Consider the following 12,833-nt stretch of genomic DNA (forward strand, 5'->3'; position numbering starts at 1 on the left):
GGAGTTCAAGATCTGACAAGTCCCCCCAATCTGGAAAAACCATCCAAGTATAGCCCTAGAGGTGGACTTTCTGTCATAATCTCAGGTCTGCTTTAGCTAAGTACATAATGGGTTGTCACTAGAAGTTTGACTATGATAAATTGTCCACAGTAGCTGTGAGCAAAGTGACGGTGCAGAATAGCCATCTACATTAGTGGAAGGACTATCTGTACCAGTTGACATTACAAATCTTCAAAGAATTTGGGATATTAGTCATGATGTCTGTGTGCAACTCTTAAATTCAAAGGCAGTATGCCAATGAATAGCAGCTCTTTTGATCAATGATGCATTAAACACATTATTAGATCTTGAAAACCATTCCATGATTAAAATCAAAACCAAAAGCATGAAGATTGTAATGTGTGAAATCACAGAAGTGTGGGTGGACATTTTACTTCAGAAATGTTGTATGCTCTTATTTATCTTACACTAATAAATACAAATGACATATTTAGGCAGCTTAGAGGAACAAAGGTTTTAATGGGACCAAACAGCTTGTCTGGAGAAATCCAGTAAGAATCTGATTGTTTGATAGTATATTCGTGAGGCTGTAAACCATTGACTAGGATCTTAGAAAGTGAATCCTCTTGAACTGAGTATACAGTGGAAGAGCTAATTGAATTAGGAAGCATATCCCAAGAGAATTAGTTGAGTATTGAAATTCAGGACCTGTCTTCTCGGTCAAGAGACTGAATCTGCATCAGGTTGCTAATGATTTTTAGTCATTGTCAGTTCTTGGCTCCCTGTTGAGTTTGGCCAAAGTAAAGTAGCAATCACAGTCCAGAGCTGTTAGTATTGAGACTAACGGAGGAAGTGTGCCAATAAATAAATCAATAAAAACTAGTTATCACAGTGACGAATAAAAGAGAAAACCAATACCATGGCATCAGCAGAGAGGAACAGACCAGCTTGTTATAACAAACTGTTATAACAAGTTTTAGATCTTATAACTCAGAGAGCAAAGTCTGAGCAACAAGTTGGAGACAGAGGTTGCTCCACTAAACCACCCACTGCATGACTATCAGCTTCCTCCCAGTACACTCAGGTCAAGGAAGGGCTTCATGAGAACCACCAGTCCTCTTGATGTTCCCTCAGTAACAGTAAATGTTTCCCTCTGGGCAGCTAAACCAGGCAATTCCAACTGGATGGCCCCCCATGAGGGTCTGCCTCCAGGGGCAAACCAAGAATGGGCAACCTGGAAGTCCCCAAATAGACTGAGGAGCGGAGTGGGCAGATCAAAAGACAACCTGGCAAGATGGCACTACCTGGAGGAATCCTCGACCTTCTGTGACTATGGAGCAGAACAAACAACTCATATGTATGCTTGCCCACAATGCCCTGCCTCATGCACGGAGGAGTTGTTTAAAGCTACGGACAATGCGATTGCTGTTGCCCACTTTTGGTCTAAAACTAATTAACTGTTTCTGATTGCTTTATTTCATTGCTTTTAAACATATTTATTATGCAATGCTTTTGACATGAAATAAATAACTAAACCGGCCTTCCACAATGTCAAACACTCCATATAAGTTGCACTGCAATGGTTACCATCCTCAGCCAGCTTGACCATGTTGTTTAGGCATGATGGGAGTTGTGATCCAAATGTATCTGGAGCATACCAGATTGAGGAAAGCTCACCTGAATTGCACCAACTATTTCAAGACTGAAAAACATAGCAATATAAAACACTGTTTTTGTTTGCATCAATGCATTCCATTAAAAGTTGGTCTGGACAATACCATTGAGCTTAAGTATGATGGATGGAAGGTATGGGTGCTGGATAGTTTTTCTTCTGCTCCCATTTATGTTGCCTATACATATTATTGTGGTTCTTGCTCAGGTAGATCACAACAAAGAGAGCGAGAGCAGGCAACCGGTAATTAAAGGCTGTTTATTCAGATATTCTCATTCCCCCCTCTCATAGCTGGGTTACATTTTCACCTTTCAGTGCTGAATATAGAATTGTTTGTTCTGGCTGTTCATTATGTGTAAGATATGTTCATATCCTCCAAGTTGTACTATGGCAAACTCTTCTGTATTGGCTTTATTCAAGGACATGCTGAGGCTGCTACCGAAATGCCATGCCTAAGATGGGGATACTCTAATTTCCACCAAGATAGTATTCTACAAAGCGAGGACCAATTGGAATTATGTGGAATAAGCACATCCTAATTATAGATAGATAGATAGATAGATAGATAGAGATATAACTACTGTAATTGAAATACAGTTTCAACAAATCTCATCAAATTGGGGAAGATATGCAGACTTTAAGTTGTTGGACAGCTGTATGGATCCTGTTCTTCCTGCGTCTACCATTATCTCTAAAGTAGAGTTGTACTGAGCAACCCTCTAAAGGATACTTCCTTTAAAAATGATTGTCCTATGAGAACCCTTATCAACAAAAAGGATTGTCCTTTGTAAAATAGGATGCATGGCTCCCTCAGTATTCCATGAGAAAACACCCAAGTCTCTCCAGTCTAAAACCAGGCATTGTTAGATTTTGGATAGTAGACCACCACACCAGATTTTTAATACCACACCATGACTGAGGCTGGCTGGGAATGTGCCATTCAGTGTTAACCTTTTTAATATGCTGCGGGCTAATTGTCCATTCCTCCCCCTTTCCCGCCCAGGTTAATGGGGTAGTTAAGAAGGGAGGAGAAAAAAGTATTTCCAACTGCATTGCCAGGCAAAACGGAAAAGGTCAGGGTAATGCATTCTATTATTATCTCTCATTGGCTGACAAAGGTGTCCCAGTTTGGGTGTCACACTGCATGATGGATTGTTACAAGAAAGAGCTCAGTATTAAAGCTGGTCTTTGTGACAATAATTGTTTAAAACTGGAACTCTGGAGGAGTCTAACCCATCTTTCTTAGTTAGTTTAAAGTTAAAAGAATGCAGAAGACCATGTCTTAGAGAAGAGTGCCAGATGTTATTCTTAAAATCAGCAAGTGTAGGTTAGTGTATTTCAGCATTCCTCCTTTGATTGTAATTACTGCCTGGTGATATTTTATCCTCTAGGATTCCTTTTTTTTCTTTGACTCGTGCTGTCGCCCCTAAGCAAATCATTTAACTTCTCAGTAGGTTCTCACCTTCCCACCCCATGCCTTTCTATAATTTAATCTTGCCACATGTTTTTTTTTTTTTAACCACTCAAGACGGCCAGGCCTATTTTCTGTAGGACTTTTTTCTTGTTTGTTTAATGTCATTGTTCTGATAAAAACATAGTTCTGTCAGCAAAATCAAGTTTCTTTCGGAAGACCTGACTTCTGTTTTGAAAGGATTCTTAATTTTGGGGTATGCAAAGTAGTTCAAGGTTCTTTCAAAACAGTTATTCTAGTCTTTATAGCAGAGTGCTTTGTGATGATACAGGTAGAGTGGGCCAACACAATTCACATGCCAAATACATTTAGTGAACAGCCTATTGCTATTAGCTATTTGTGACAATTTCAGTAAATATCCACCCCTCCACCCACTTCTTTTGATGCCTGACTATTATTACAAAAACTGGTCATCAAGCACCAAGACAGCTTCACACTATGTGAATAGAAATAATGAGCAGGTGTGTGGTTTGGCAGAGATTTACTATAGTGGTTAGCATTTAGTGTTCCCTAAATGGCCACGGAAAGCCAGTGTGTTGTAGCGGTTTGACTTCTGGCGTAGGACTCTGGGAGATCAGAATTTGAAATTCTCTGGGTGACTTTGGGCAAGTTAACATATTCTCACCCTCAGGGGACAGCAATGGCAAACATCCCCTGACCAAATCTTGCCAAGAAAATTTATTTTTAAATTTATTTGTGTGTTTTTGTATTCGATATTATTGTATGTTGGTTTTATATCTGTAAGCCGCCCCGAGTCCCTCTGGGGAGATGGTGGCGGGGTACAAAAATAAAATTATTATTATTATTATTATTATTATTATTAAGAAAAACCCACTAGAGTCAGAAATGCCTTGAAGGCACAGAACATCAAAATGGACATGTAGCCTACTTTAGACAGGACAAGCTTCGATAGGAAGCTTTCCATTTGAAAATCTGCCTGGTCTAAGCTTTGTTTAAAGAAAAAGAACTGTTAATGTGAACAGAAATCTTGATGTTGCCTATTAATTAATAACCGAGTATTCAAACAGCAGATAGAGCAGGCATATACAATACTCACAGTCTTTACTGCCATTTATTTAGTTGATATATAAATGGTAGTTATTTTAAATTGCTTCCCTCTGTTGCTGTTGTCCTTTTTTTGGCAATGCACTTACATTTATTTACAGCAGCATTTTTAATAATTTTTTGGTTATGCATACATGGTAAACTCAGTCAGTTGTCTCCACACATACCGTAGTCCCATCTCCATTCGTCTGTTTGCTGTTTAAATACATTTGAGTAGTTCCTTCTGATATGTTGATATTTTTAAATAATAGAACATATATTTCTTATAAAAGTACTTAAAATGTTTACTCAGGGCAATAATACTACAGTAAGGTGTGCAGCATGGCACAAAAGCATGCTAACTTTTTGAGACAAGTATAAATGGCAGTTGATTAAGTTCCCAGGTCTTGGGCTGGACCCCTCTTTTTCCATTTGTAGCATACGAGAGGGGAGTCTCAGGAGAAGAGCACTATAGCTAAAGTATGTGAATGTTTTAGTCATTGGTTAGACTTGGTGTTTTTTATTTGAATGGTGTGCTCTCTGGAAGAGAAGTTGAGGTTAAATGCATAATGATTAATGACACTACCAGAGACCACCTCTTGAAAAAGTACCTTCACATCAACAGGACCTGCTTCTAGTAGCATCAGAAGGGGTGATCCCTGGGTCTCAGGTTTTGGCTCTGAAATCTCAAGACCCGAGTTAGTCCTGACATGACAATTCTAGAATCATGAATTGACCTGGATGGACAATACAGACCAGGATCAGCATGGCAAAAGGTACTGCCAGGGTAGGTACCTTTTTATGATCTCCATTGTCAGAGAACAGGAGGTTTTGTGTGTGGCGTAGGGCACCAAAATGTGAAACAAGAAGAAGGTGGGACCATAGTCCTCTTTCAATTGTCCCAGTGGATGGACCGATTTGGTGAAGATTAAGGTTCTGGAATAGCCTACGGAAGGGATCTACTCTTGAGGTTGACCTGAGGAACTGTACATTCATTTATAAGGTCCTGGGGCTTGAATAAGATTACTCTGGGTTCATCTTCTTGTAAGTAGCCAACTGGGGAGCAATCAAACTGTTGGATGGCCCTGGGGTCTCAGATGTTTTGTGAAGAAAAGCCTGAGGAAGTGGTCTAGGGTAAACACATGGGTTCGGCTGAACTCACTTCAATTTGCTTGCTCCTTTTGTGCCTTTTAGGTACAACCAATGTAAACAGGAGATAGATAAACTAAAGTGGCCCTTGTTTACCCAACTTTCTGCATCTGGTCTCATTATTCCATGGTTGGTCATCAAACTACCTTCGGATGATGACAGCCAAAAGCATAGCTATGTGCACTTAAGAAAGCATTGACACTCCAGGCTACAACAGGAAATTGGAGTAGACAACAGAATAGATCATTTCTACACAACAAAGGTATCTATATCTAAAAGAAACCTGGGTGTGGGGGAAAGCATGATAAAACTGCATAATGCAGGAGATGCCATGAGACACAAGAGCTCTGACATTAGAGAGTTTACTTATGAAACATTTAGGTTGTAACCTTAATGATGCATGCGGAGTTATCTTTCTTGTTTACCTTGCCTGCATTCATCAAGAAAGGCTGCTTGTCATGGTGTCATAAAGTTCCATTGGAGAGAGAGAAAAAAGATTGGCACAATTACTCCTGCCTCCATAGTGCAATAACACTTTGTAGCTCTCTCTCAGGAGTCTGCACTCTTTCAAGGTAGATTATGCAAAAAACATTTGATCATTTTTTGATTCCATTACACAATTTCTTTGAGTCACAGTTGCGTAAATCAAGCTGCTATCATGCTGGTGAGCTTGTGCATCTTGCATGCATTTTGATTTAAGAGCTGGGCTTCAGGACAGGATGTATTCTGGGAGTGGGTGGCAAGGAAGCCACAGGTAACTGAAGGGAGAAACAAGCTGTGATAGCCAAAGCTTGCTCTGTCTGAACTCGATGGCAAACAGTTTGACGTCAGTATGTAAATAATCTACAGGTATATGATATAATAACTTGGCTGAAGCTCAGCAGGTCTCATCAATGCCTGAGTGGAAAACTGCGTGCAGACCTTATTTGCATGACCCTGGTTTATTTCAGAAATAAATCAAGACCATGCATTTCTTTATTTTAGAAATATAAGCCAACTTGATTTACACATACATAATGGACAAAACAATGCTATCACACTGAGCAGGGGGAAAGATTTTATGGCAGTCCAGCTTCCATGCCCCATTCCATGCCTGTTTGCTGCAGACTGGTCAGAGAGGTGGAAGGGCAGCTTTCTTCTCCCTGCTCTTTGATTGATCACAGGCCAATTTTGGGGGGGGGGGTAATAAAGGTAGGTGCCTCTTAGTCCATGAAGCACCGTTGCCCTGTTGGCTTCTCCTGAGCTCCTAGAAAGCCCAGCACAGTTGCCATATTGGGCACCCAAGCATGATATATTACTGCCCTTCGCTTTGTGGGATGTTTTTCAATTGGCTTTCTCCTGCAACTTTAGGCATTTAAGCCCCCTTCAACACCATTATAATCAGGAGGTTTTTTGAGGGGGGATTTGATTGCCTCTGAGTTATTTTTGGTGGAATGTTTTTTTGGGTAAACATGCCATAGGCTTGGTGGGACTGTGTGGGTCCAAAAGACTGGTAAATTCCCTAAAAGGTGGCCTTCAGACCATAAGATAAATTATTTCCACCCCTAGTGTAGCAAGTAATCTTGGTGTAGCAAGTAACCTTAGGTCCTAAGGGGGGCTTGTTGGAGCTTTGGATTGGACATAAGCACCCACATCTATAACATGTTTGTATGCCTTTCCATGTGTACTCTTTTTAATCTTTCTCTGTGTATGTGAGAGACAGTCACAGAGAGAGAAGGTATATGTTCTTTAAATTCCCTGTGGATTTATGGAGACCCCATGATTTTTATAGGATTTTATTCAGCAAGAAATACTCAGAGGTTATTTGCTGTTGCGTTCTTCTGAGGTTTGTCCTACAGCACTTCCTATTCCTTGATGATCTTCCCAGCTCTACTACACCTTTCCACCTAATGCCAAGGAAGCTGTCCTGACCCTAAACCAGTGCTGTCATCCATAATGGACTGGATGAGGACAAACAAATTGAAACTTAATCCAGACAAGAGAGAGGCACTCCTTTTCAGTCAGAAGGCAGATCAGGGAATAGGGATCCAGCCTGTGCTGGATGGGGTCACACTCCCTCTGAAGACACAGGTCCACAGTTTGGGGGTCCTCCTGGACTCAGCACTGAATGAACCTGGAGGCCCAGGTGTTGGCGGTGGCTGGGAGGGCCTTTGCACAATTAAAACTTGTGTGCCAACTGTGCCTGTTTCTTGAAAAAGCCAGATCTGGCCATGGTGGTACATGCCTCAATTACATCCCGTCTGCATTACTGTAACATGCTCTATGTGTGGCTGTCTCTGAAAAGTGCTTGGAAACTTCCACTGGTCCAAAGGGCTGTGGGCAGGTTTCTAACTGGGACTGGCTACAGGGAGCAGACAACCCCCCTGTTACAGCAGCTCCGGGAACAAGTCAAAGTGCTGGTTATGACCTTTAAAGCCATAGATGGTTCAGGTCCAGGCTATTTGGCCAACCACATCCCCTTTGTACAAACCTGCCCAGGCCCTGAGATCTTCAGGAGAGGCCCTTCTCCCAGTCCCATCTCCATCTGAAGCTCGGTTGGTGGGAATGAGAGACTGGGACTTCCTTCTTAGTGGCTGCCCCACAACTCGGGAACTCCCTGCCTAAGGAAGCTACAATGGTCCCCTCCCTGTTGTCCTTCTGGCAGCAGGCTAAAACCATTTTATTTAGTCAGGCAGATCAATTCTGGGGGTGCTGTAGTTTTTAACTTTACCTTTGTTTTAATGATTTTTAACTGGGAACTTTTAAAATATTTTTATATTTAATCCTGTTTAAATGTTCTTATATTTTAGATTGTTATGCTGATGCTGCTTTGGGTCTCTTTCAAGGGAAATAAAGTGGGGTATTATTATTATTATTATTTTTAATAATAATAATACTAATAATAATAATGCACTAAACCAGGCTTGACACTGCTTAACTGCCAAGATTAGATCGGATCTGGTGCCTTTATTATACTAACATATTTAACTTGACAGAATACACTGATTTGCTAGGGAACTTTTACAGCATATGTTGCTGCAGCTTTTCAGGCCTAACACAACTGGGTAGCAGTCAAAGATATAGACACGTTAGTCTAGATCAGTCCAGCTTTGTTCCCTAATGGGTATATTTAAAACTGAACTAGTCATCTGGTCACCATAGCCACAGTTTTTGCAAGTCTCTATTTTTATTGACAAATACAGCCTGTTAATGATAGCTTGAAAGGTCTGTCCAAAAGCACTTAATTACATGCATCCGATAAAGCAGACTTCAGTACATGTAACCAACAGTTTTATGCAACCAACAAGATCCCCTTTCCTAACTGGGTAACAGATTTCTGAAAAGTTTAAGTAATAAAGAAAGAGAAGGCATTATGTATTATGTGAAGGGCATAGCTATATAATTCCTGTATAGAAGCACTGTGGATTAAAAAGACCCACAATGCACCTTTCCAGGAGAATTTTCTCCTGGAAAAGACCTATGATGGGATTCAGTAGACCCATGCAAAACTGCATCACTTTGAATGTGCCTAAAAGAAAGTATATTGCCATGATCCATATTCCACACTAAGTTTGAATAAACAAGGCTGTTCTGCATAAGAATCCAGTCAAGCATCCTGTGAACGTTTATTCTTGTCAGATGAGACTAATGAAGTGCAGGAGCTGGTTGCGAAAGATGAGCTGTAAGGGAGGGGACACCTCATTAATTTGAAGGCCAGCCTTTGTTATCCCAGCTGTCAAACTCTGGCGATATTAATGTCCTCTCCTGCCATCCCCGGTGCAGGACGGGAGCCTCTTCCCCCAGCAGGCCTAGCAGGGCTGTTCACTTTGAAGCCGCTTCATTTTCATTTTCTGCCTCCTTGCCGTTCTGAGTTTTTTGGTCTTTAAGAAACTATCTTCTAATTGGTATAAGAAGTCTTCTATTATTCCAACCTGCAAGGAAACATAAAAGGATACGGGGCTGTCAGACAATGCAGCATTCACTTGCTTGCAGGTAGTCAACATCCATTGTTAAATGGACTACTTTTCTTTCAAAATGGTAAAGATTATATTATTCAGGTGCAGGAACCATCCCCCAGAGGCCCATAATATTCCCATTACACATATGGAAACTGGAGTCGGGAACACAATGTTTAATCTCTCTGAAAGAAAAGGGAATGAGCACAAACAACAGAAAAATCATGGATTGTAGCTGCTGCTTCTTTGGATGTTTGCTTTGGAAATTGCCCTTGAAAACAAAATGGACAGCATCCATTTTTAAAAAGAAATTACCTCATTCAATAATAGGGAACTTATTATTGTGTGCTTTCAAGTTGCTTCCGTCTTGTGGCAACTCTAAGGCAAACCTATCACAGGGTTTTCTTGGCAAGATTTGTTCAAAGGGCTTCTTGCTGTTGCTTTCTCTGGGGCAGAGAGTGTGACTCACTAATAGTCACCCAGTGGGTTTTCATGGTGGAATGGGGATTTGAACTCTGCTTTCCAGAGGACTAAGCCAATGCTCAAACTGCTGCAATTTTAATCAACCCTAGACAGCACCAACAGCTGGAGGTGAGGAATGATAGCAGCCGCAGTCAGCTTATTTATTTATTTATTTATTTATTTATTTACAGTATTTATATTCCACCCTTCTCACCCCGAAGGGGACTCAGGGCGGATCACATTATGTACATATAGGGCAAACATTCAATGCACATAAACACATCGAACCAAGACAGAGACAACAGACAGACGCAGAGGCAATTTAACCTCCTTCTGGGGGATGTTCGATTCTGGCCACAGGGGGGAGCAGCTGCTTCATCATTCACTCTGATGGCACTTCCTCACTTCCTCATTCCAACGTTGTAAATTAGTTAAACTTGCCTCCCCACTTTTATAAGTGGTACCTTATTTCCTACTTGATAGATGCAACTATCTTTCGGGTTGCTAGGTCAGCAACGAGCAGGGGCTATATTTTATTTTTTATTGACGGGTGCTTACCCCGCCATGGGCTGGCCTCGAACTCATGACCTCATGGTCAGAGTGATTTATTGCAGCAGCTGTTTACCAGCCTGCGCCACAGCCCGGCCCCGGCCATATGATCCTAACAGCCCGGCCATATGATCCTAACTACCTATGTACTTCTCTTTCTTTTCTTTTTTTTTTGGAGTGAGATTCATGCAGCCCTCCATGTTATTGGAAAGTAAGTCTTAGCAAACTTAGCCATCATAGCAAGGCTGAGGAATGCTGGGAATTGCAGATCCACAACATCTGGAGGACCACATGATTCCCAGCCTTGCTTTAAGTCTATCTTGTCAAGTAAAGAGATTTGGAATATCTGGCTGAAATAGATAGCAAGATCTGAAAGAGAATTTCCAAACTTGAACCCCTCAGGAAATATCAGAGTCAAACCCCAGACCCTCCTTCACCATTAGCTATTCTAGCAGGGACTAATAGGAATTGTAGACAAAAACGTCATGGCTGAGGCCATGAATTGCTCTTCACCATGGCATGTCTTCTAGTCCCTGTGTTAAGTTAGCAAAATAAACTGTGTAACTACAAGAAAGATACATGTTAGGCAAACATATATTTAGGTTAAAACTCCTCCATTTTATAATCTTATATTTTTGAGGATTTAAAAAGGGCTTATAGAAGTGGCTCTCAACCTGAAATCCCCAGATGTTTTTGGCCTTCAACTCCCAGAAATCCTAACAGCTGGTAAACTGGCTGGAATTTCTGGGAGTTGTAGGCCAAAAACATCTGGGGACCCCAGGTTGAGAACCACTGGCTTATAGAAATGATGGGTCTTGTGCTGAGAAGTTTGCAGAATTCTGTCAGATACATCAGGTTCTATACGATAAATGCAAATAGATTTGAATCAGTAGAGCTGCTCTTTATTCATTAATTCAGTCATTCATTCATTCATTCTGAAAGCCACCTATTATTCCTGGAAACTGCCTTGAGTCCCAGTTCCCATCCCCTGAGAAAAGCAACAATATATAAATGAAATAAATAAAATTAATTCCTGGAAGCCATGGTAAACCCTCAGTTAAAAATTCCTAGTTTCATTACATTGCTACATTCCTAAGGTGCCTTTGATTGGAAGTCAGGCTTGCTAAATAGGCTGATTTTCTTTTTTTGTGGAGTACAGCTGAAGCATTTTCTGCAGAATCCACTGTAAACACTGTACATTCTTGCTAACAAGTTTGTAAATAAGTGGAATTCAGAAACCTTTCACTATTGCTAATTTTTGTGACTCCAACATTGAGCTCATGGGACCCCACAGTTTAAAAAGCAGTGCTCTATGTGTTTGGGACATTCTCTCCCCCAAACCCAAGCAAACATGACCAATGGTAAAGGTTTCTGCAGGTTAAAGTCTACAAAACCTGGAGTACCTAAGTTGAGAACCACACCTTTATATCATGTATTAGATTGAACTATTCACTGTGACACATGGAGCCCTTACATGGTTTATGATGATGGATCTTTTACAATAATCTTTTGATTTGGGTCATTTTTGGTATGTGTATATATCCTGTTTACAGGGATCAGAAGCTCCAGGTTGTAGCAATTCAATCTGACTCCATATGGTCATGTACCCCCTTTTTATGACACTTGTCTGACAGAGCTCCAAATTTATATACCCTCTCCCCGTTATAAATACTTGAAATGCTTCTCCTTAGAGTTACTTCCTGGCAGAAAGAGGTGAAAGTGAAAACATGCCGATATATTTGATCTGTTGTAGACTAGCCTCCATCTGAGCTGTCAGGTGAGCCTGAGGTTGGCCCCATTCTGTCTGTGATTGTCCCTGCACCTGCCTTGCCAGAGGACTCAGGTTTGGGCCTGAGATGCAGCCAGAGTTTGTTCCAGTTGATTCTGGGACCAGAGACAAGATGGTTGCAAGTAGGCAGTTTGAACCACATTCCTCAAAGCAGTCAAGGTCAGATCTTCAGGTGCCAGATGGACATTCTAGTTTGGATGCTGGAACTTATAAGGTGGAGAGGGATAATGAGCTTGACAGGAGGAGAGTGATAACTCAGTTGAGAAAAGAAAAGGAGAAGTAGACTTTTTAAAAAACAAAATAATGAGCAACCTTCTCATGGAAAAGGACCTTGAATTTCTCATAAGAAGGGTTTCTTTCTCTGACACTATCAGACGTGGTAACTTTGCTAATCCAAGAAGGAAGATCTTTGCTTTGTGTGTATTCCTGCAGCCTTGTATCTTGATTCAAGTTCCAGCCTTGCTTGTTCCCGTGTTTCCAGTTGAATGCTCCAGTATTTTGCAGTTTGGATTTCGGTTCCAGCCAAGCCCCTTGCTTTGTGTTCCAGCTTTGTCTCTCTACCTTGGACTAAATGTGGAGTTTTGTTCCTGTATTCCAGTTTTGCTTCTTGTGTTCCCAGCTTGATTCATGCCTTGGATTAATCCCTGAAATCCTGTTCAGACTACTCATGATACTTTTCTTGGAACTGACTTTGATATCTGTTTTGGGCTATGTTTTTTGAGTGATTTTTATAGACTCTTGTTTCCAGGTTTTCAAGTACTT

The 12,833-nt window shown here is 41.0% G+C and overlaps 1 protein-coding gene across 3 annotated transcripts in view; it reads right to left on the minus strand.

Annotated features, from left to right (window-relative positions):
• Nucleotides 1-8,483: 8,483 nt before the first annotated feature.
• spata16 (spermatogenesis associated 16) overlaps nucleotides 8,484-12,833 on the minus strand; it is a 250,743-nt gene continuing 246,393 nt past the window's right edge. For all 3 annotated transcript variants that reach the window (XM_062976770.1, XM_062976771.1, XM_008106073.3), the window contains one exon: nucleotides 8,484-9,247. In XM_062976770.1, coding sequence (XP_062832840.1) covers nucleotides 9,125-9,247 — 123 coding nt within the window. In that variant the 3' untranslated portion in view covers nucleotides 8,484-9,124. The remainder of the gene's footprint in view (nucleotides 9,248-12,833) is intronic.

Source organism: Anolis carolinensis, chromosome 3 (genome assembly GCF_035594765.1).
Source record: "Anolis carolinensis isolate JA03-04 chromosome 3, rAnoCar3.1.pri, whole genome shotgun sequence".
In the NCBI taxonomy this organism is placed as follows: Eukaryota; Metazoa; Chordata; class Lepidosauria; order Squamata; family Dactyloidae; genus Anolis; species Anolis carolinensis.